The following is a 25,213-nucleotide window of genomic DNA, read 5'->3' as shown; positions in this document are numbered from 1 at the left end:
CAGCCGTTGAATGCAGAAAATAAACCCCAGTGATATATTCTCACTTCATGCTGGTACTTTGATATATGCAGTATATGAGCATTAAATGATTCAGTAGGCTACCTGGTGATTATTATGTGGTTTACCAGTAGTATGGGTTCATGAGTTCTTTACCAATATTACAAGCGTCCTACTGTTGTATTGACAGTCACTGTTTAACACATCACACAAAGCATGCACCTCTTGTAGCTGCCTGAGGAAATGAGAAAAGCCTTTTTATTCTCTTCATTTGTAACCTACTCACATATTTAACAAATTATATGACCTCACTTTGTTGCATTCAAGGACTCCCCTCCCATTTTCTGTGTTTTATATGCTGACCCATTTGGGGAGCCTTTTCCCACTGTTGTTCTGTGGACAAGAAATGGATTTCACCAGGCTCACAGATGCCATAAAGACAAAGGCAAAAGATGCCATATTCACTGAGATGCCCTATTTTCGTGTGAATCAAATATGGCTGTGATAAAGTGCCATCTGGCATGATGAGGGTGCAACAAATACAATGCAGCAACAGAGAATGATGGGTAATGTTTGCTCTGCAGTGACATCTGCTGGCGGAAATTAGTTTAACTAAAGAGATTATTACTCCTGAGTACAGCTATTATTAGAATATGACTTATTAGTACTATTGCAACTGCCAATACTTGTTATTCTCAGCATGAATGAGCAGCATTTCCCTGAACAAGGAATCTTTCCTTCACCACTTCCCATCAAAAGACATTTGACACCGACTTAATCCATAATCTCAGTGCTCAGGTTTGCTTGCATGTTGGCAGGTGGTGCCAAGTAGGTTGGAGTCTTTTGTGTTGGTGCTCCAGGGGCAAAGTATATTTGTAGTTTATTTCCAAAGGCGTTCAGCGCGATACTGTGTTGCTGAGTGACTTGAGTCCGAGCAAGAATGAGGCTCGTCAGACTGATCGGATCACTGGGTCGGCTCAGGGCTTCAGCAGAGAGGGAAACATCAAAGAGCCAACATTTTACAAATGATTCGGATATAGTCGTCAAGATGTGGTGAGACAATATAAGGAATGATCTGTTGCTTATTGGTCTGTGTGTGTTGGCTCACAGCTTGTTAGATTAAACATCACACTGTTACTGGTAATACTTTAACTTTATAGTTTTTTCTGCCTTTCTATGCTTTTCTTTTCTTACATTTTTCTACTTCCTTATAGCGTACATGGAACCTTTCTCTGCTTCGCTGGGGCTCCAGTGATTTCTCTGTGTGTTATACTGGTGACTATTATTTTAAATCTATTCATTTTCAGTGTTCATCAAAGTAACACATGAAGACTTAGAAGGCATTAGCTCAAGAGAATAAGAAAAGAAACTTGGAAGGTACTGGCAATTTATTCATTTTTATTTATTGGGGTTATTTGACTGAAATATGCAAAATCTGTCTTTTATCTTGACAACTCTGTTTATTTATTATCCACTGGTGTCGTTGTGCATGTGTCTTTTGGGACAAGGTGGAACACACCCTATTTTGTGCAGAATTTGAGGAGTGACTCAGTTCACTTTTAAGGAAACAAAAATTGATATTCCCTCCCCACCTCCGTTCTTTCCACCCTTCTGACATTTCACGAACGCCAGGTGAAACTTGTTACACACAACCCAGTTCTTGGCTTTCTTCTTTTATTAACACAGATGTATCATTTACCGGCAGAAGGCATTTTATACTGGGCATCAACCCCATCTGGATTTTGGCAGTTGGAAAATTAATCGGACACAGTGGAGTAATCTTTTAGTGAATGAAATCAAGCAAACTGTAAAAGTGAGAGGAACAAAAACAGAATTTTGAGTGGAAATTAAGCCCTAGGTTTAGACAGTAGGTCCTACACATGCTGACTTCAGAAACAAGGGGAGAAAGAAGTTGAATCCGAACTGGAACCAAGTGTTTAAATGCTCATTAGAGTGGCCCTCAGTTGTTACTGATTGCAATAATAATCTTAATCAATAAAGCGCTTCTCAACAGAGATACAAAGTGCTTTACGTGTCGGTAATTAAAACAGACAAGACGTGAAAACAACAATTTTTAAAAGAACTGATAAAAACATTTTAGTGTATAAAACTTGCTGAAATAAAAGACAGTCTAAATGAACTTAAAACTCAAGTAAAGTCAGGAAAGGCTGTCCGATAAAAGTATGTTTTAAGAGCGGACTTAAAACAGATAACTACCTTGGCTGACCTGATTTCCTCAGACAGACTGTTCCAGAGCCCCGGGGCCCTGACAGCACTCTGTCCCCTTTAGTTTTCATCCAGGCTTCTGCCCGAGGACCTCAAAGTAATTCCTGGTGTCTACAGCACTAAGAGGTCAGAGATATAGCTGGGAGAGAGACCACGAAGAGCCTTAAAAGTAATCAGTAATCTTAAAATCTATTCTAAAACAAAATGGGAGCCAGTGTAAAGAAGCTGAAACTGGAGTGATGTGATCACGTCTCTGGTTCTGGTTAAAATCCTGGCAACTGAGTTCTGAACAGTCTGGAGCTGATTAGGAGGGGGCAGACTGTACACCAGCCACAATATTAAAACCACTGACTGGTCAAGTGAAAAGCATTGATCATTGTTACAATGCAGTGTTGTGGTGAAACCTTGAGTCCTGGCATTCATGTGGATGCCACTTACACCACCCTCCCAAATATCGTTGCAGACCACTACACCGCTGCATGGTAATGACACTCCCTGACGGTAGCCAGAGGAATGCGACAAAGAGCTCAAGGCATCGACCTGGCATTCAGATTCACCAGATCCCAATCAGATTAAGCATCTGGGGATGTCACGATGCCCCAGAGTCCTGCACGACACGAGTCCCTTTTGCCCATACCTGTAAAGCTCAGTACCAGCACCAATGGCAGAAATATTCTGCGCAGTCACTGAAATGGGAAACAAACATTTCAGCATGCTCTTTCCACCACCATAAAACTTCAAAATGATCCTCCTTGGGTGTCTTGTGCTTGATGTAGGCTGCCACCTCATCCACAGGCTGCAAAGTTTCATCACTGGAGTCCTCCACATCGGTGACAAATGTGACGACGGGGTCTAAGGTTCATCTTGTGTTATTGACTTTCAAAATAAAAGGAATTGCGGATTGATAAAAGTGATTCTGGTTGCAGGACTCTGCCCTACGGTGAAGTCTGATCCATGGCGGAGCCACCACCAAGGCTGCAGTGTCTGGCATTGCGGTGGTGGCATTCCCCGGATGTTTCTCAGGCCATTCCTGAGCAGTTTTTCTGGTGTGCCATGGTACATTGTCCTGCTGGGGGGCCACTGCCACTAGGGAGTGTTTTTATGTTGTGGCTGGTCGGTGTATTTCCTGATAATTCTCCTAAAGAAGATGCTCCAACTGATAGGTAGGTGGTTACTGGGTTAGTGCATTATAATGCAGCGGCTTATGTGGCATGATAACCAAAGTAATTTATTATTTGTGTGTGACACACACTTATATAACAAGAAAATAACACTTATATGACTTTTTCCCCCTTTGTTGTTGTTGTCTGGCTTCATTCTGTCACCACACATGCCTGAAACCACTTGGTAAGACAAACTTTGCGGCAGTCTGTGTGTCTGTTGATGCATGAAATAAAAAGAGGAAGTTCAGAAATATGCAAACCATCAGAACTGTTGCCTTCTCTATCCCGCCCTAGAAAAAAACACAATACATACAGCCTGCAGGTTTTGACTCTAATTGTTAATGCGGCTGTAAAGAAGACAAACTTCTCTGAATGTATTTTAACTGATTTATCTCATCGTGGCTGTTACAGGAAACGTGTGCCCTTGTGAGTTCACGGGTTGCCAAGCAAAGAGCAACATGCAGTGAAGTAGGCTAATACCACATAACATTAATGAGCTTATAATGCCTTTAATGGTGCGTTGCTTTGTATGACATGCTCTAGACTATTAGTGCTTAATGATGAATAGGGTCATTTGCTCTGTGTGTGTGTGTGTGTGTGTGTGTGTGTGTGTGTGTGTGTGTGTGTGTGTGTGTCAGCAGCTGTAGGCTACATAGTGTTAATACCGTTTATACCTTAAGACAAGTTAGAGACCACTTACTTGTTTTCTTAATGTGTTTTTATTTTCTATGTGTGTTTGACTTCTTTCTATTTCATTGTGAGGCAGTTTCATGAAATTGTTCATGCCGTTGGTCACGCCCAGCGCTGAGTTTAATAAACACTGACTTTAAAACAGAAATACAATGTTGGAGAAGCTGAGAAAGGAGCAGATAGAGGGGAAAAGAGGGTGAAGTGGCAGCAGAAATCAAATCAAATAAATGGGTTCAGACATTAGCCTAACCCTCTAATAGGGACGGGCAACAACAGAAAATTTGTTTTCCATTGGATAACCAAATAAACATGGCCAGAAACGGCTTAGTACTTTTATTGAGGAGACAGTGGCACCCCCAGAATTTTTTTGTAGATGGGTCACTGAAAATGTCACATATTAATGATACTCGTTACCTGGAGAGGTTGGGAAAAGATACACATTTCTTCCCTGTTCCAAAACCAAAATCAAACCCTGAAAAGTGCAGGGTTAGCTAGCTAGCTACTGAAGATATAGCCTACTGAATGTATACACATGCTGCTTTTGCTTTGTAATGATTTTAACAGTGAAATAAAGACCGACCCTGCTGTACAGGAACCAGTGAAGGGAAGCAGGGAAACTTTGCTGATATTCAACCAGCTCTGTGTCATCACAGTGTGCGTAGATGAATGATGTTTGACTTCTCACTGCTCATCCGGTGGCGGAGGTCCGGGTGCTTGCAGCGTCAGGGGGGCAAAGCCAGACACTGTTCATCTGCACACACTGTGATGCCACACAGCTGGTTCAATATCAGCAAAGTTTCCCTTTATATTCATTGTCTTCTGTGGTGATCAGCAGTGATGTGGTGGTTCACTTTTACACTGTGATCTGTAGCCTATAGTTCAGCTTTAGCTTCTAACTATCTTTGTCTTTTTAACCTGCTGTAACCAGTTTGACATCCTGGATATATCCTTCAAACACTAATCTCTCAAGACAGATTTTGAATCTGTGGCAGCCCTGTGTGAAAGACAACTACGGGGGGTGGGGAGGTTAGGGGGGCTTTGAGGTTGAACGATGCTACGCTTCAGCCAATCACAATAGAGGGGGCGGGGGCCGAGATGTGCAGGTGTCCCCAGGAAATGTGTACCTACAGAAACAGCAAGCTCCGTGTCCATGGTGACCGCTCCACCCAAAATGGCGTCAAAGGACGCTGTCTCGTCACGAAAAACATGGACAACAGCACAACTTACAAGCATTGTGCATCCACCAGCACACCTTCCACTCCTCACAACAGGGAAAAAAAGGGCATTAGCGGCAGCGTTTTTATACTCCGAACCGGAGTTTTTATACACTGCCGGAAGTGAAGGGGGTGAGCGATCCCCGAGGCCCCTGCACTTCCGTTAGTCGAAAAACTACCGGGCAGTGCCTCCAGAGGTAAAGGAAGAAACTTTTTTTTCTTTCTTTTTTTTTTTTTAACCAATGGATTTCCAGATTGTTCAAACACAGACTCTGTAGACCCCTCTGTCTGCTTCTCTCCGGATTCGCTTTTTCTGAAATTGTGATAGTATTTTATCAGGGAGTGCAGTTGGTTGTAGCTTGACGGACCATCACAAAGGGGCAGGGCTTAGTGAAAGGTCAGTTGTAGAAGATAGGTAATGCCGGACACACACTACACAATATCAGTCAGGTGAGTACTGCCATTAGCATCAAGCTAGCAAACAATGTTACTTCTTCATAATGGAGACGGATATAAAGTACTAAATTAAAAATAGGGGTGGGGCTTTTACGTACTGCAACTGCAGTATTCATTTGAAACAGGCTATGTCATAAACTGACCATTTGCCTTGATACAGTTAACACATCGCGCTGTAATTTCAAACTCAACACTTCCTGTATCTGTATAAAATTAAAAACCCCTTATAACTTTGGCTGAGAGAATCCCTTCATTTTCGAAAAAGGCTTTTATTGTGAAACATTTGCAGGAACTTGTTGTGGACGATTCATTGACTTGCATGTTTGCGTACAGTACTTCAAATGTAGCTCCTGCCATCTGGCGGCACTTTACGTTACTACAACAACATTTCGGCTGGCACATGAACAGACACAGTGACTGAAATAATAGTAATAATAGCCCCTTTTCCACCGTAGGAACTTTTCTAATTTACCGGAGATTTTGAAAAACCTCGGCACGTTTCCACCGAAATTACTCGGGTAAAAAACTTTCCCTCAACCCCAAACTTTCCCTGAAAAAAGTACCTAGTAGGGGGGTAGGACTTTTCAGATTACCTGGAATTCTTGAGGGGCGGGGCTGAGTGTTGAAGAACACTGCTTTCCGCACTTCTGTGTCTGTGTGTCTGCAGCTGCAAACTTTATTTCATTTCTACAAGCTTCAGTTCGTTTGTGTTTTGATTATGGATGGGTACCGAAACCTGGTACTAAGTTAGCCCCGGGGCTAAATTGTCAAAGACAGTAGTATTGATAAGCGCTAATGGTATCGGTTCTCCTCTGCGCCGGCGCTGAACTCCTCCACATACACGTACACACACATGCCAACGCGACATTTTGTAACCAGTGAACAGCCGAGCGGCCGCAGTGGAAAGGAAGTGAAGATAACTCGTAAATTACTCGAGTTGACGGCAGATACACTCGTTATTGTAAGTGACATTAAACCTTAGCGAGTAAGAAGCCAATACTTTATCAATACATGTGTTCAGCAAGCATGGACATGTTAACATGTAGACGGCGATATTCAATATGTTCCGTCCACAGTCTCTCATCTACCGACACTAACGTTATGTCTTACACAAGGACAGCACGCTAGTTCGGTTGATAGTTAATTGTTACTAATAAGCTCAAATGACAGCGGTCTGTATGTAGACTAACTTAGTTTGACTTATCTTAAAGTACTTTTAAATGTAGCTGCTGGCTGAGACAAACAGCCCCAGTGGAGCCAAATATAGGGCACACGCTGAATCAACTACGTCATCACTCTAATTAGAATACATTTCCTGGAACGTTGAGGTGCCTTGGAAACACAAACTACACAGGAATTCTTTTACCCAGGTAAATAAATTCCTGGCAATAAAAGTTCTTGTAAATGTTGGTGGAAAAGGGGCTAATAATCAAAAATAGGAGAAGAATAACCAGATGACATCACACACGTCGTGTAGTCTGTCATGTCTGTCGGCCAAGTCACGGCACCATTGACTCCACAATCGATGATCGATGATCTGACAAAGTGACTGTCAGAATGGACAGAAATGTTGTGTAGTGTGAACCAGGCATAAGTTCTAGAAAAAACAACTGTTTATTGGTAGCAGAGATGTGGAAAAAAATCTCAGTTTCATAACATTTAGCCAGAACTAAAATTTGTCAGGTTGTGCCCATGTTGTGCCCCACTTTTTTGGGTCCTTGAAAGGTCATGGAAAAGTTTTGAAATTTTGTCCATGGAAATGTGTGGAGACTCTGTAACTGTGTGTGTGTGTGTGTGTGTGTCTCAGGGGAGCTTTGGTTTCTTTCCTCTGTGACTGCAGTTAGGTGTCAGACAGACACTACTGAGGGCGCGCGCATTGGTTCGCTGCGCGTGTGGGCGCGTGTGTTGTTCGAATGCACGCGACACCTCAGCAGGAGCAGAAGCAGCAGCGGAAAGGCACAGAGTTGCACTAGAGGTGTTCCCGACAGAAACGAACGTTGTTTACACAGACAGTTTTACTCCTGAAATATTAAAAGGTGAGCCATAGAGGAGAGAAACTGTTGCTTTATTTCGGTATCGATCCGCCTGACGCTGGAATCGGTCAGTAAACGTAGCATCTGCGGCCGGCTACTTTGGTATCGATCCGCCCACCTCTACCTTCTCCGGGGGTCTTCAGCCGCTAACCGTCCTACAGCAGGAGAGCTACACTTCAGCTCCCAGTGAGTTACTTTATGTTTAACAGTGTCTTTATATTAACATTATAACTAACAGAACTGATTTATAAGTGTGGTAATTGAAGTATAAAGTGTAGATCTATTTTAGTACTCGGAGTATCTTCTCGACTAACGTAAATCGTTGATAATAGGCTATTCCACAGCGTTCATGTCATGCACTCAATACAGCCTGTATAACACTGGTCCTAAAATATCACGAGACTGTCATATTATAACATGTAGAGTGCAGCTTTACTAACATTAAATCACTGTTTGTGTATTAAGTTCGGTTGGTACTCTGTTAACAGCTCATCCCAGCAGCATTTGTACTGGACCTGGAGTTTATACTGCTACATAATGTTAACCCTTTATATTGTAGCCTTAAAGGAAGTATTCAAATCATTTCCTGGAGCAAAAGGCTACTCGTGACAAGATGTACCCTAAAGGATCAAAAGTTTAGTTATTCATAATGCAGAGTGGCTGCTGTCAGTGTGATGTTGCCATTATTATTAATGTGTTAGTTTGTAAGTGTTGTTTGATTTGACCTTGGCAACATTTCTGATTTGTCAGTGCTCTCCAAAAACATGATCAACTTGTCCATTCCCTCATTTTCGCACACCTAAACTACTGTAACTCCCAGTTTACTTGTCTAAACTGTGCATCTGTTAACCGTTTACAATTGGCACAGGATGCACCAGCACGGCTTCTCACATACTCCACGTATAGGGAACATATCACCCCAGTTCTGCCTGATTTACACTGGTTCCCCATTCAGTACAGAATTCAGTTTAATGTGCTATTAATAACTTTCATATCCCTACACAGTCTGGCTCCGCCTTATATTTCAGAGCTCCCAACCCCCTGCTCCAGGGTCCCTCAGATCAGAGAACCAGCTGTCGTTAAAAGTCCCACAGTCCAGACTTATAACAAAAGGCAATCATGCCAAAGCTATTGAAATAAACTCCCCCTTAATATCAAATCAGCTGAGTCAGATCCTCAGTTTAAAACGTTGTTAACACAACCTATTTTTCCTGTTTTAACGGAGCATTTCGCCAACGCATTCCCCACCCCCAGAACAATGCTGCTGGGCTCAGAGGCCAGATGCGGGCAGCTACCTAGTGTGCTGTTGGCGAGAGCTGTTAGCGAAGTCATCTAGCAGAAGAGCTAGCAATATCTTCCTGCAAAGACATTGACTTGACTGTCACTGGACCAACTGAACTGAGACGAGTTGAGTAGTGTACTATTGAAAGAGCTGATATATAGGTGCGAAATGGGCTATGGAAATGAGCGCAAAAATAAAGTATATAGAAAATATAGATTAATTATCAACCGCATAGAAATCAACCTTCCAGTCAGCGTCAATCCGTCAATGCATTTGGTTGTGCACCTAGCTTAAGTATAGTGCATATCGAGCACAGAAGTTTCATTTTGAAGTGCTATTTCCTGCTGCAGAGCGTGTGACGAACAGACAGCTACTTGACAGAGACAGCAAACTAGCTCTAAGACATGGCCAAATGCAAGTATGATGCTGAGTATATTAAACTGTGTGGACCTTGAACTGATGAGTGAGTAAGTAAGTAAGAAATCTGGATCCCATGGTTGGACCAGTTGGGAACCACTGATCTAGATTGTTTTAGTGTGAGTTGCAGTGTTGGAGATATCGGCTGTAGAGATGTTTGCCATTTAGTTCCATTATACTGGAGAGAAGACAGACACCTCTACAGCTGATATCTCCAACACTCTGCAACTCACACCAAAACAGTCTATAGTGGTTCCTAACTGGTCCAGCCATGGGGTAATGCAAAACTGTGCTGTTCTATACTTCAGCCTCATATGGAGATTAGAAGTTTTTATAATATTATTTATTTTGAGAAGCGTTCCCATATGTTATCCAAGGCTTTGTCCTTACATGTAAACAGTATCTTTACACTGAGGCACATGTTGATTTTTTTTTTTATCAGTCAAATATGAGTCAGCGTGTATGCTTTCTAGTGTTTACACCTTAAGGACTGGTTGTTCTTTCTGCATGATAACATGGCATTTACTTGTAGTTTATGTTCACACAGCTCATGGGTTCAGACATGAATAAGCTCCTTTGCAGCTGTAATGTTAAGATAAACTGCTTTCTTCAGAGGAGCAGTGTCAGTGCGCAAGTAGTTGTGAAAAGGCTTTAAAAAGGCAGTGTTCAAGGATTTTGTGTGTGGGTGTGTGGGTGTGTGGGTGGCTGTGATGCACAGTCTCAAGAGCATGTGTGAGTAATGTGGGAGAAAATCTGCATCATGATTTAACCTTTTGATTTATTTCTTGTCACTGTGCCTCTGTTTATCCTCTCTCTGAACAATGATAAGCCTCTGGGGGAAATGAGAGCCCTCAAAAAAAGCCTTGAGCTTTGAAGTCAGTTTTACAAATGTGGAATTACAACTTCTGATTTTCGCCAAATGATGCCATGGGACCCAGACAGACTTTTCTGCATAGACCTACATTGTCTAGGAGACCTTTGTAAGTCAGTGGAGAAAACTTTTTCTAAGGTCACAACCACTGCAAAATGACTGATTTCACTGTTGGGAATTGGTCAGTTCGGTTTGATAACATTTCGAAAGTCTAGAAAACCCCTAGATGAATTTATTATTACCCCAGTGAAGATAGTGGAGGGCTAAACTGGAAGTTAACCACTTGGCTGGTGTAAGCAGGGTTCCTGCAGAGCCTTAAAGTCTTTAAAGGCATTGAATTTATTAATCCTAAAATAAAGCCTTCATTGGCATTAAAAAGTCTTAAATCAGTTTTTTCAGAAGTCTAAAAAGTGCTAAGATATGGGACGTAGGATATTAGTCTTTCTTTTTCTGACATTGCATTGTAAAATCTCAATATCTATTTTAAATAATTTACCAAAAGCCTCCGACATTAACAAACAAATGACAAATGAACAAGCTTTTATCAAGGCAAACCAAATGGATACATTTATAATAGTATAATATATTCAAAGTTTTTATTTCAGCATTTGAAGGAGATAGTCTAACTTGTTTACTTCACCAAAAAAAGTATGTTTTATATCAAAGTAAACATTTGAGCATTTGTCTCTAGCCCTGAGTCATTGATGTTGGTTCATGCCTAATTACCTCCAGTTTTGGTTATTTTAAAAGTAAATTTAATTCTGAATTCAAATTTGCCTTAAGCTGTACATATCCTGGCAAGTCTCTAGTGTGCTTGCTTTATTGGCCCCATAATGCAGGTGATCTGGGTAATTTCACACTGTGGAAATTGCACTTTTTTTGCTTCATGTGCCTCTAAGCAGCGTTCACATGAATGAACGATGCTTTGCCTCCCACGCTGCATCCAGTTCTCTTTATATGTCCATTTTTCTGAAGATCTGCTGTAGCCAGCGGATATCCAGGCTAAGACTTCCTCTTCCATGCACCAGCCATATCAAATCATCTTTAAACAGATTTTTGCATATGCATTTGCATATATGCAACTGTCAGTGATGGTCGATGGGCTCTTGCTTTTCATTTGCATTTTCGGCCAATGCGTTCTGCCTCTTCACACAGACTGTTTGGTGCCGCTCGAACAAGAGGAAGCAGTAACAGGAAGTTGTAATACCTGTGTTTTTACATTTTTGAGTTGATTATTTTACTCAAAAATAATAATAAAAAAAAGCAGATAGAGCTGCTGCATGCTGTTATGATAATCTGAGGGGGAAACAATGCAACAACAAAATGTGTTTTTCAGCTTTCTTATCCCTTTAAACTAGTTTATTTAGAAAAAATCTTAATTTTGATCATGTATAGTCTGTGTCTGTGTCTGTTTTGCTGGATGTCTGTTCAACTATGTTAATAAGATTATAGTGAAATAAGTGTAATAATTCATAATTAAATGCATTTAAATATGTGATTTAAGGGTAGTTTAATTACATTGCGGCACATGAATGTCACTGGAATCAAAACAAAAGTTGGAGATACTGAGATCTCTTAAAATTCTGAATTGAAAAACCTCAGTCAGGAAGATGTCAGTATATATCAAAAAGTTTAAAATCTCAGTTTTAAACGAATATGATGTTACTGCATTTTGTCTTGTGATACAGGGGAATACAGGGGCCGGTTGCACCAGCTGGTCTTTACTACGCTGGTCGTAACTCCTAAGACGGTCTTTGTTAAGACCAGTCTTAAGGAGTGGACTTACGCAGGTTGCACCAACAGGGCTTACGCCTGGTCTTAGCTACGCTGGTTTTAGCTGTGCGCGTCCATGTGAATGCCCCTCGCAGCCTGCCTAGAGGAGCGCGGTGACGTTAAATGATGCGCCGCTGAATCACCCCGTGTGCTTGACAGATGAATTGACAATTGACAGCCCCTCTCATCTGTGTTGACAGTTTACTTACAGTTTAAGATTTGAAGAAAACATGAAGGACCAACGAAAAACTTTACCGACGCTGAAATTAGAAAATTAATCAAGCTGTACAGCAAGCACAGAGACGTATCACAAATAAGAGCAAACATTCGGTATGGGCAGAGATAACGGGGCACATCAATACATGTTCAGACTCTGACTGCCTTCATACAAAGGCTGACGTGAGGAAGAAGTGGAAAGATCTCCTCAGCAAGGCAAAAAATACATCTCGTCCAAAAAAAAATCATCCAACTGGCGGGGGTCCTCCCCGAAAACCTCAATTTACAGTGACATCATTGTTGACGTATTTGGGGAGGATTCCCCTGCCTGGTGGGAAGGCTGGTGGTGGTACTGCGTTGCAGCCCAACACAAACTGTAAATCCGGTGACAGCTCTTCAGTAAGTTCAAACAGATCTCTCCTACCGAACTGAAACCTCTCAATCAGCTCCTCGTCATTATAAAGGCTATGTCCAATTGCTTCTGTCTCTAATTACCCTCTCCCGTCTAAATGCCTGCTCGTATGCAGACGGTGGATGAGACATGCCATAATCAAGCTGCGCTCTCTGCGCTCTAGAGCGCATGAAAGCAGCTTGATAATGACTTTACGCCTGCTCTTGACTAGGTGTAAGATTTACGCCCGGTCTTAGTGAGAAGAAGGCTTAAGCCCTGTTTGTGCAACCGGCGTAACTATTAGGTCGGACTTAGAACGCCAAGTTACGACCGACTTAGCTTAAGACCAGGCTTAAGACCAGTTGGTGCAACCGGCCCCAGAGGAGGAGAATAGAATATGAAACAGCCTTTATTTCATTAAAAACTAAATGAAAACAATGAAATAGGAGCGCTGTTCCTGACCAGTGCATCATAAGACATGCAGGCCAGGGAAACGAAACAGCCCCATGATTCTCTTTATTAATAATAATGTGTTTTCTCGTGCGGGACGGGAGAAGACACAAAATCAATGCATCTCTATTATTGTGCAGGCATAAATTCTCAGAGTTTTGCGGGAGCGGACATACACATTGCGGGTGCGGGCGGGAGTGTAACACACATGTTGCAGTTGCGGGCGGTAATGGTCAGAAATTCAGCAGGAGCGGGCAGGAGCGGGCAGAAGCGGGATGAAGAAAACAGTCCGCACAGGGCTCTACTACTCGTCGCTTGGCTAATTTCCTCTTGAGAAAGAGAAACGTCCTCATCCAGCAGATGTTGGAGCGCGCAAACACTTATTTTTGAAATTAACCATTTAAAGCTTGTGGTGGAAAGCAGCCAGAGGTTTTGCAACATGTGCAGAGCAAAAGCAGTTCTCTGATTCATCACTTGTTGCTCAAGCAGTGTTAGACTTAACTTCTGCCTCTGGTTCTGGAAGTAAAAGTCCTTTTCATTTTTAGCATAATGTTTCATGACTCACAGTTGGAGCATCAGACTCTCCTGAGCCCTTTGCAGACCTGAAATTATCTAGACAGTAGTCGGAGGAGCTATATGTGAGAACGCAATTGTTCAAGTCAGTTAAATCAGACATTAAATGGACCTAACCCTGTCAACTCCCCAGTGAAAAGTCCATGTAATATCAAATCAAGCCCATGTGTGAATAGAGCAGGTAATTACTTAGAGCATTCACAGTGAGTGAGTGGGCGTGTGGACGATGTATTTCCAGTAGGTGAGAACACTCCTGACACAGACAGTCTCCTATTGTGTGCTACATGTGTGAAAGAGAAACGCCAACAACGTCCCAACCTGATTAATATGAGAATCTTTAGGTCTTTGAGATCCATAGATCCATCTTTGAGAAAATGGTTCTGGTTAAATCACCAATACAAAATATTAACAACTCTCTTAGAAAACAATTTGGTTCTTTGATAAAACAGTCGCGGCCGTGCCAAACTGAAGGGCAAAACATGATTTCTCAGAAAATATCTTAAATAAAGCTGGCAACCATAACAGAAACCTACAGGATCATAACATTATCTGGGAGAGTCCCGTGATTCTACATCCAGTATCATAAAGAAAATCTTTAATTTGTGAACACAGAATGGAGAAAAACACTTTCGAAACCAGCGACTCCTCCCTTTCCAAGCTGCAGGAGTAACTTTCTAGCTTATTTGTAATTACCAGAATAGTTTTGTGAAAGTGTTTGCCATGCCTTATCTGAGTGCCCTGTAATAGCAAGGCATCTGTCAAGAGTGTACCCTTGTTTCTTGTCCAACATGTTTGGGAAAGGCTCCAATGTCTGCAGAGCTCAGCAGGATAAGATCTTTAGAAACGGGAAGATGGATGGTGCGACAATTGTTTGTACAGTACAACAGGAAATATACAGTGAGGATTTACACACAAAAAAGGTAAAGGGGGCAGAGAAATGTAGACACACTTAGTTTTTAAGTAAAAATAATAAAATAAATCTGAAGTGGCTCAGCAGTCATTCATCTGTCTCATCAAATAGATCTGTGTGATCTCTGAAAACACGTTCTCTGCTCAACATTAGTTACGGAGACGGACGGAGCCTTCTGTCAATACTCTGCATTCATTTCATCTATATTTGTTCACATTTTCTGAAAGCTTACGGATACAGATGTTAGAGCAGTACCCCTGGAGATCATGGAGGCAGTGTAGTGTACTTCAGGCAAGAAACGACCAAAGGAGACAACGAAGACATTTAGTGAAAAGAATTCTCCATCCACATTTCGGGATGTATATAATGGCCTCACAGTCCGCGGCCCGTCCACAATGCTGCCTCCATTTAAAGGTACAATATCGTTGCTGCCCTTCAGTAGAGCTGCAATGATTAGTCGACTAATCGATGACTAATCGACTATTAAAATAATCGGTGACTATTTTAGTAGTTGACTAATCGGTTTGAGTCTTTTTTCGTAGAAAAGTACTATAAAAGTACCCCAAAACACTCTTATTGCAGCTTCTTACGTTCAGATATTGGCAGCTTTACACACTCTCCCATGACAGTGAACTAAAACCCTTTTGGCGTGAGTACGAAACAAGACATTAGATGACATAATACCGGGGTTTGGGAGAGACAGGCCAACAGTTTTTAACATTTTAACACATTTTTCGATAAAATGAGTAGTCGACAAATTGGGGAAATAATCGACAGACTAGTCAATAATGGAAATAATCGTTAGTTGCAGCCCTACCCTCTAGTGCCATCTGTTGGCTGTATCTGTGCTCTTGTAAAGTACATGTGGAAGGATGAGGGCAGTGACAATTATGTTTGAAACAGACAAAAAAAATTTCGTACGCGAAGGAAGTATAAATGAGCTATAAGACCTGGACGGCTAAAGCATCTAAAAGCAGTATGCCAGTTATTCAGCCAAATCATCAAAGGGTTTTTATAGTCTTAATTGGAATCAAGGAACCAATATTACTGCTTTAGCCCACAAATTAAGAAATCAAATCATTGTAACTACTCTAATATATATAATCTAAATTCGATTATATGATATTCATGTATTTTTTTTTTTATGTTCCTCAAATTTAAAACACATTTCGTCGCGTTGGAAAACAGTTTGCGGACTGTGAAAATAACGTGTCTCTTGACCACTTTTTTCTCTGACTCTCTAAACCTCAGTTTCTAGTAAAGCAGTGCACATGTATGTGTTCAGAATCAAACGCGCAATCCTTTATGTCTCTTAATCAATTTTCGATCACCTTAAACGTCCTTTTTGGAGGATTCTTGACATCAGTCACTCCATCTCCTCAGACTCTGCCGAGGTCACTCCTGCCTTTTTTATGTGGCCACAATGTGCTCCTCACCACAGAGTGAGGAGATGCAGCAAGTGGGATGTCATTCACACAACCCATCCACATCCCCAATTACATCACAGAATAAAGAGACTCAAAACACAGGACTGGACATTTGAGGGTTTAGTAAGCAAAAATAAAAAAACACTGGCGATTTCCAGAAACCAAAGGATACTAACAAAATAAGAACAAATTGTGGATAAGAACAAAAATAAGAGAAAATCTGTTCATATATCTGTCATCTTTATCAAGGAAACTAAACATGACTTTAAGTGGGTTAGTTTATTATAAATATACATTGTATGCATTGTGCTTTCAGTGATTACAGTTTGAGTGGGATTGTAATGCCACAGTAACTGGATCAGGTGAGCGGAGGTGGAAAAATAAGACATTACTCTATTAAAGACATGTTATTAGGATGAGGGAGGAGGTAATATTTTTAGGTTTATAGGACCTTGAACCAAAGAATCCTTCAAATTAAACAACACATTGTTTGTCTGTGAATTCCAAAACTGTATTAAATCACTGCTGATTTAGGCACAGTCTCTTGCAAACACAGTGCAGCTGTCGGGGGGCACCAGGCCCTGCAAATCCATGGTGCACCCACACAGGTGATTTCACTTATTTTGGATGACTGGAGCGCTTCTCCAAAATCTGTGGGAGTGTGCGGTCTATGTCTGATTTACTTAAGAGGTCTAATTAGCCAGGATAAGTGAAAACACCTGCTCAGGTCTTTTAACAAAACCGTATTGTGTTGTTCAAACAGTTTTCTGTTCAGTAATATTTGCTGTAGATTCAGTTTCACTCCCCCCAGAAACTCAGCACTGCTTTGTTGGGAGAGAGTATTTGCATTCAATTAAATGAAGCATCCTGTTTGCCTACTTAGCTAGAAGGAAGTAACCTAAGACAGCATTATAAACAGAAGGGCTTACCCCTCAATAATAATTCAGTAAAGCAGCTAGTGTCAGACCACACAACAGGGCTGTGGCTCTGGGTCCAGACTAAAATATTTCAACCACAGTAAAGGTAACTTTTGATTTTTAGTGAAGCAACCCATAAAACAATCGTCCTTGAAATTTGGTATAGTCAGTCATGTTTCCATCAGGTCAAATTGCAGTAATCTTGGTGATCCTGACTCTTCATTGAGTTCCATCAACAGGTCAAAGTTTTAATTGATCCAATACTTCAGATGTACCTTGTGCTTAGTTCCAATTAGAAAATGTTGCTAACACGCCAAACTAAGATAAGGAACGTAAAAGACAATATTCTAGGTCAGCATCAGCATGCTAGCATTGTGGTTCTGAGCTTGTTAGCATGTTGATATTAGCAGTTAACTCAAATAACACTGCGTTGAGAATACTAACGTAGACTGTAAACTCCTCTTCAGGTCATACTCCAAAAGTTCAGCCCAGTTGCCAGAAGAAAATGTTAGCATTGTTCATTTCTGCAAACCACTGATACGTTAAATTTGTATGTTTCATACATATAATATCAGTGTCTCTAAAAGACATATGAGCCAACTTTGTCATCAGGAGGTGGAGGTTATGGTGGATGGCACGACATCTAGGCAAGATGGCTGCCAAACTAGAGGCCATTGTGTGAAACCAACAGTGACCAGCAGCTGCGTTTCCAGCAGCTTTTTTAGTGGCGTATGCGCCACCAAATGTGGGTGTTTTTCAGCAATCTGAAGTCATATTTCCAGCCATGTTTGTGCCGCGGTGTTTTTAACTGTGTTCCTGCCACCAAATGTGGGTGTTTTCGGTGACCAGTAGTCATGTTTCCAGCCACGTTTGTGCCCCTAAATTTTGGTGTTTATAGCTGTGTTCCTGGCACCAAGTGTGGGTGTTTTTCAGTGACCAGTAGTCTCGTTTCCAACCACGTTTGTGCCACCATGAATGGGTATTTCTAGCTGTGTTTCTGCCAACAAATGTGGGTGTTTTCTGCGACCACTGGTGGTGTTTTAAGCCATGTTTGTGCCATTGAATGTGGGTGTATGTTAGTGACTAGTGGTGTTTCTGTCACCAACTGATGATTTTCTTAAGACCAGTGGCTGTGCTATCAGCCGCGATTGTGCCACCAAATATCTGTGTTTTATAGCAACCACATTTAAAGGCACAAATGCATCGTGAAACGCAAAGTTTGTGCCACCAAATATGAGTGTTTTTTAGCGACTCTTGTTTGGTTTCCAGCTGTGTTTCCACGTACATTTGTGCCACCAAATATGAGTGTTTTTTGGCAACCTGTTGTTGCATTTCCATCTGCTTTAGTGCCATGGAACATGGGTGTTTTTTAGTGAGTAATGGATGCGTTTCCAGTGGCTTTTGTGCCATAAAACATGGGTATGCATAAGGATGTTTTGGCAACCAGGACCATCTGTGTTGGACTGGAGTGATAATGGATACAAGTGGCTCTAAAACTGGTATGTTACTACATGAATAGAAATCTACATCATGAAAGAATATGAGGCTAATTCAACTAAAAAAACAGGTGTTGAAAAATCCCAAACAAAAAAAAACAAAAAAAAAAAACAACAGTTATTAACAGAGGGTGCTTTTGGAGTTGCACATCTGTCTGTGCTGATCACATCTGTTAAGGATGTTGCAGTTTGCCTTTTTCCTCAAATGTGTAATCTCTCTTAACTTTTCTGCCACAGGTTGGGAATCTATGCCATCTGTGGCTGGATGGACAAGGCAAAAGAGTACAAAAGGAAGTTCTTCCTCCTCCTCATTGCTACCCTCATCTTCATTATCTGTATCACTATCACATCCATGACGTACAGGACCGCCCCAAAGCCATGTGTAGCTCTTAAAACTTGCCGCTTGCAGGTCTCTGAGCAGACCATCACCCCCCTCAGCAATACCAAGCACTTCCTGGTGTCAGCCTACATGGATCAGAGAGTGAAGGACTTCGATATTCGCATCATTGGCATATTTAGGAGAGACTCCATCCAATCCCTTTACTGTCTTTTCTGCTGTGCTGACTGGTTATCACACACAACTCCAACAAAAATTTTGAAACACTCAGACAGCTTTGGTTTTCCTTTCATCACCACTGATGTCATGTGTCAGATTCCTGATAACTGCAGCGCTACACATGTCAGTCTCCTGACTCATCCAGACAGAGAGATGATACTAGCCAACCAGATCTGGCTTCCTATAAGAAACCAGAAGATCAATGGGAACGAGGAGAGGAAGTTGCAGTTTAACTTTACCGTCTGCGTCTCCAACCTGTTTGGAAACTACAACAATGTGCTTCAGTTTGCACAGACCCTGGAGATGTACAGGTCAGCACAGCAACAACACTACAAAAAAAAAAAAATAAATAACCGACTGACTCACCTTTTCTTTGACACTATTGGGGAAAAAAAAATACTGTAACCTTTGCAAAGGTACTATTGCAGTGCATCACATTATACAGGTGTTACTGTTGCTGCTAGGTAGGGCTTTCATGTTTACAAAATGTCAAGGCCAAACTAATTTGAACGAACACAAAAGTTCTAATCAGGGATGTCAACGGTTAATTGTCAGTCAGTTAAGCACAGACAAAATGTTTGACCAGTAATGCCAGTTGGTCTATCCATTTTATTCCTAGCCCCCATGATACCTTGCGTGAATTATGGGTGCAACTTCTGACATTGAACCGAAACCGGTTCCTTGTCAACCGAGAACGCTAGCAATTACCTCGCCTTGCTCCGTTAAAATATTGTGAACTTTAACCTGGCCCAAGCAAGCTTAAGGTAAACATCTGCTCCTTCTTAAGTGGATTTCTGATTTCTGATGACTTATTAAGAGATACTAACACATTCGGCAAACATTTAACATAATTCAGTATTAACTGTAGCTCCATGTAAAGTGAATAAATGTGATGTTTCCCAGCTAATCCTCCGCTCATCTGTGACACAGTTTACACGTTTTTTTTTTTCTTGTGATTGATTTAAAACCTTGTTCTGAGTTCAATACACAGTTGCTGAAGACAAAAATTTAGCTTAGACTGGTTGTTAGTCGTTACAGACATGGACAGCACAACAGGTAGAGCTCCGCAAAGATATTTTGCTAAGTTAACATTAGTTAAATAGTTGTTAAAACATAAATTGGTATTTGCTAAACTAAAGACCAGCGTTGGCAGTTAGCTGCCAAGAGTAGCCACAGACCATCTATGGGACTAACTAGCTTACTGCTACTTCCGCTATCTCACCTGGAAGTTGCGCACATAATCATTTCTACAGTAGTGCCCTCAGGAATAAGGCGGATAGGTTAATTTTACTTCTCTTTAGTTTACTGCGCTGAGTCTGGTGTGAGCTACCTAACGGTACCGCATTGCCATGGAAACATTGTGCCCACCCTCCGGTCTCCCCCCACCCACCCCATGTTGCCATGGGTGAGTAAGCGGCTAGATTATGAGCTATACTCCCTTCAGCATGCAAGCAGGGTCCGCAAGGTTAGCGGGGCTAACATAGCTAACATGCTAAAGGGCTTTTGTGGCTCTAGATGAAGCTGATAACTCACAAAGGGATTTTTTTGGTGGACTGGATGTTGGCCACCATGTTTCGGCATCACCTCCCAGCCTGCCACCGGGACAGTGACGATAATTGCAAATGAGCGGCACCCCTAGCTAGCTCCCACTTGACCTGGGTCGGGGGCAGTGCAAAGCAGCCAAGGCTAACTTTAGCTAACCTGTGGGCAGTGGGAGAGTTTTCACGTTTTTTTTCGCGTTAATGTAGCTGTCTGGCTGTCTGTCAGCAAAGCCAACTGAAAATAAAATACCAGGCAAAACATTTACATCACAAAGCATTTCACCACCTTTAAACGGATAGGGTTTTGGAATATGGCGCTAAAGCTCATTAAGTCAGTGGAGCACTGGACATGTAATTTTATGTGTGTTTTTTAGAAAAAGTAACTAATAAATTACTGGTTGATGGGTGTCGGGCTTTTTGAAAGCAAAATCATCCCTAAATCTAATAGGAACAGACATAGCCATAACCCATGTAGCGTAATGTGTTAGCCAAACAGCCAGCTGTGACTGTCACATGAAATTTAGGCTACATACAAAAATGACTTTACTGGTATGGGAGCTCTGGGGATGGCAATATTGTTGGTCAGTCACAAATATTTTACCCATTTACCCTTACCCTTTATCTTACTGCAGGTTGCTGGGTGTAGACAGAGTGGTGATTTACAACACCAGCTGTGGCCCAGACCTGGAGCGCCTGCTGCAGAGCTACAGCCAGGAGGGCTTCGTGGAGATGGTTCCTTGGCCCATCGACAAGCATCTGAATCCATCTCGTGGCTGGCTCTTCTCACAGAGCGGAGGGGACGTGCACTACTTCGGCCAGCTGACCACCCTTAACGAGTGTATTTACAGATCCATGGCCCGCTCACACTACGTCTTGTTGAATGACATTGATGAGATTATAATGCCGTACCAGCACAACAATCTGATGTCTCTGATGGACATGCTCCAAGAGCAGCATCCAAATGTAGGTTATTTTTGGCATGTTTGAAAAAGACATATTAGATCAATATCCAAACTTTAGGATCATATTTGATATTCAGTATTTACAATCCCTCTCCATCTTCCATGTAGACAGGAATCTACCTCATTGAGAACCACATCTTCCCCAAGAAACATTTTGAGCCAAGTGGGAGGTTTCACCTGCCTCAGTGGGACGCCGTGCCGGGAGTTAATATTCTGGAGCACATCTACAGGGAGGACCCCGACAGAAATATTTACCACCCATACAAGATGATTGTTCAGCCAAGGTAGGGCGAACATGTCAGACTGAGAAGTTACAAATTCAGGACCCACACTCAGTGTTTTGGTTCAATAGATAACATATTTATACAGTGGCCCCGAGAGGAAATGAAGAAACGGCCTCACCAACTTGACTGCACATAAAAACATCATTTGAGGACACATGAAAACATCACTTTCTTTCTTTAATTCCCTTAACATTTAAATAGAAACCCTACAAAGAAATTACAGCACATTTCAATACTCTGACAACTTCAAATTCAAACGCACGTGATCTACTCATCACAGTTTACTTGTTTGGATGAGCCCCCAGTTTGTCATGACTGCACTTAAATCATCTATGTTTGTGCTTCACAGGTTGGTGGTGCGTACTTCAGTGCATGACGTGCTCAGGCATTATGGACGACAGATTAAGGTTCCGATGGAGATTTGTCGGCTCATTCATGTCCGCGTGCCTCTGCGGGGGTCGTTGAAGCTGGAGCAGCTCAATGAGGACAAACGACTGTGGGACTTCCACGAAGAGCTGATTCCCAATGTGGACAAAGCACTGAGGAGAGCGGGGCTGCTGAGCCCAGAGGGGCAGAGCTGATGTGTAATAGACACTCTGATGTCACACGTGCTGAACAGGTTGAATGTGACCCTCAGCAGCGGGGTCATTTCATATCATCCTGTTTTAATCTCAGTGTCACTGCTACTGATTTCTAAAATGATTCCTTATCTTGCACTAAAGGGACACCACACCCCCTTCCGTCAACGACTACTGTCATAATGCTGGCACTGATGCTAAAAACTACACTGGATTAAACGCTGCTTAGTTGTCTTTATTTTAAGAATGCTCAACTTTCAAAGTACTGTAGATGCACTGACTGTTTGGAGAGCGACTAAGTGTCCTAATCAGTTGCGACCACCCTCCCCCTGCATTTTATCTATGACTGAATATTCAAACTAATAATATAACACCTTGACATCCTCTCTGAACATGCACTCCCTATCCAACAACCTCTTCTAAGACAAAGGGCGCCATCTTACACCTACTCAAAGACAGCGCAACTGTTACTGCTAGTTTCAGAGCGATACAGTTGCCATTTTTACAGCCAGCACCCACACTGTGTAAGTAGCAAATGTAATTGTGGTTATCTGTGTGGCCATGGCTGTGTAGATCTTTAAATGAGGTATGGTCAGGCCCTTTTTTGAGGCAGCAGAAAGCAATTGTGCCACTGACCAACAAAAACCTGGTCTAAAGTCAGAATGGCACAGTATTTAAATTACATTCTCTAAAATGTGAACATAGCAGAGCTACAGAGCTGCTGTTCGCTGCTGTTCTCCCCTTTACAAGAGACGCTGTGCTTATTTACACACAAGGAGCAGCGTAATATCATTGATTATTTCAGAAGCTAAAAGCTTGGTTCTGTTTCCTCTGTCAAGTTCATAACCACAGTTTTTAGTTTTGCTGTTAAAATGTCCCATGATATTTGCTGCAGTGACATTTCTGCTCTTACTGTATTTCTCTCAGCAGAAAACCACTCAGCTCTCTAATTTGCTAAAGCTGCTGTATAAATAGCAGTGCACCAGGTGCAGGCACACCTGGCTGTTAAAGGGAATGGGAGATGACACACTGATTGAATTTGTGTTATTCCCAAAACACACCTATGATTAATTTAAGGGACTTAATACAGCACATCTGCCCCTTGTGTTTTACTTTGTGCCCAGATTATGTGCTGTTTAACTAGCAGAAGTGGACTTGCTCTAAATGCACTTGCACCATGCACTTTAGACTCTTTTACTGTTAGTAAACAGTATGGCATGTTTAGGTGGGCGGGGCTTAGCTGGAGGCAAAACACAGACATTAGCTAGCACTAGTTAGCAAGTTCTGTTGGCTTGTTTTAGACAATGGAGGAAGATGATGGGAGTGGTGAATTCAGATATACTCATTCCGAGTGTCTGAGTGTCGAAAAATTTGAGCACTGAGGGAATGTCCCATTAGGTTATCCAGAGCTAGGAACTCTGTTTGGGGAGACGGAGCAGCAGAGCGCTGAGTGAAGTGTATGTGTGATTAACTTAAACGTTCATTAATTCATATAGAAATATAACGCTCTGTTTCTTCGACCAAGAGGGCTCTCATTTTAGTGTAGAGCGTCAGTTTGAATTTATGAATGCGCCATGTCAGGTCGCTCACTCTATGGGACCATGAGTGCTACTTGAATAAGTAAACACTGACCAACGGGACCAGACTAGCCGACCCATACGCTCTCACTCAGTGGATGGATGATGTCACAGGAAGCTTTGTGGTTGATTACAATGCCTGTCTTAAAAAGGAGGACGACACTTGAACAGTTTCCGTCAGTTTGTTTTGCTATAGAAGCTAACGTTAGCTAATGCGCTAAAAAGTTTGCGTTACGAAGAAATCCAATATCCCTCTTAATACCTCCCCGATTTCTGATTAGGTTGACTTTTCTCTAACTTGATATGAAGTGTGCTCTGCACATGTGAGCATTTCTGATAATCACCTCTGCCCAGTCCTTTTGTTTATCACATTTAACCATAGCTGTCTTTGTTTTTGTTGACCGGCAGTGGCGGCTGTCAGTGATAAATTTAAGTTTGAGCCATAATTATTCTATTCTGGCTCCCAATAACACAACAAGACCACATTAGGTGGCAAGTCGTGTTTTGCCTCTAGCTAACAAACTGACCTCATTGTGACATCGGCCCTAAAAGAGTCTACAGATCCTTTAAATAGGGCGCTAATAATCTACAGCCCTGCTTGCTGCTCTGTAAGGCTGTAGTCAGGCACAGTGATGTCAAGGGATCATTGAGGTAATACTTCAGGGGACATTAATGTATGCAAGTTAAATGGCAGTCCAGATAACAGTGGACTGAAAACCAAGAGAAAAAGTCACAGCATCACCAAAGTCGTTAGGATGCATCAACTTGAGACAATGAATTTCTGCACAAAACTGATGAGATGTTGAGTTTTCAGTCTGGACCAAAACAGGGTCCTGACATCATCATTCCAAGAGCCAGAACACACACATGGCTTTAAAAACACATCAACAATACTACTGAAAGTGTAAAAACATTTATGCAACTAAACACACAAAAAGAGATGTTGTCAGTAAGATGACTGATTATTGGCTGAGGTTTCAGATCGAGAGGTTTGAGACAACAACTGTTTGTTTTTAGTTTCAATGATTCTGGTCAGACGCAGTTCTGTTTGTCTTGATTTTTTTTTTTTTTTTTTTTTTTTTTTTTGCAGCAATTACTTGGTTGGTCTTTGTTCAGTAACTAACCTCTGCCATCATATCACCTCTCCAGGGTGTTTGGGCTACAAGAGTCCTCGGGGTGTGGAAACTCCAATTAAAAAAGCAGCTGCGTCCTC

General features: G+C 41.8%; 1 protein-coding gene across 3 annotated transcripts; it reads left to right on the top strand.

Moving 5' to 3' along the window:
* The first annotated feature begins 890 nt into the window (after window positions 1–890).
* LOC125900693 (uncharacterized) lies at window positions 891–25,086 on the top strand. 3 transcript variants are annotated; one of them, XM_049595861.1, is made up of 6 exons: window positions 891–1,050; window positions 1,305–1,374; window positions 18,740–19,369; window positions 21,232–21,562; window positions 21,670–21,845; window positions 22,195–25,086. In XM_049595861.1, exons 3-6 carry the CDS (start codon window positions 18,768–18,770, stop codon window positions 22,424–22,426), a joined length of 1,341 nt encoding a protein of 446 aa, XP_049451818.1. In that variant the 5' UTR covers window positions 891–1,050; window positions 1,305–1,374; window positions 18,740–18,767; the 3' UTR covers window positions 22,427–25,086. The 3 variants fall into 3 exon arrangements, with proteins under 3 accessions (XP_049451818.1, XP_049451816.1, XP_049451817.1); XM_049595859.1 differs by lacking the exon at window positions 1,305–1,374; XM_049595860.1 differs by lacking the exons at window positions 891–1,050; window positions 1,305–1,374 and adding an exon at window positions 7,673–7,965.
* Window positions 25,087–25,213: the final 127 nt, after the last annotated feature.

This window comes from Epinephelus fuscoguttatus, linkage group LG14, assembly GCF_011397635.1.
Source record: "Epinephelus fuscoguttatus linkage group LG14, E.fuscoguttatus.final_Chr_v1".
In the NCBI taxonomy this organism is placed as follows: Eukaryota; Metazoa; Chordata; class Actinopteri; order Perciformes; family Serranidae; genus Epinephelus; species Epinephelus fuscoguttatus.
The sequence above is the reverse complement of the archived record's forward strand: the minus strand, read 5'-3'. Positions and strand labels throughout refer to the sequence as shown.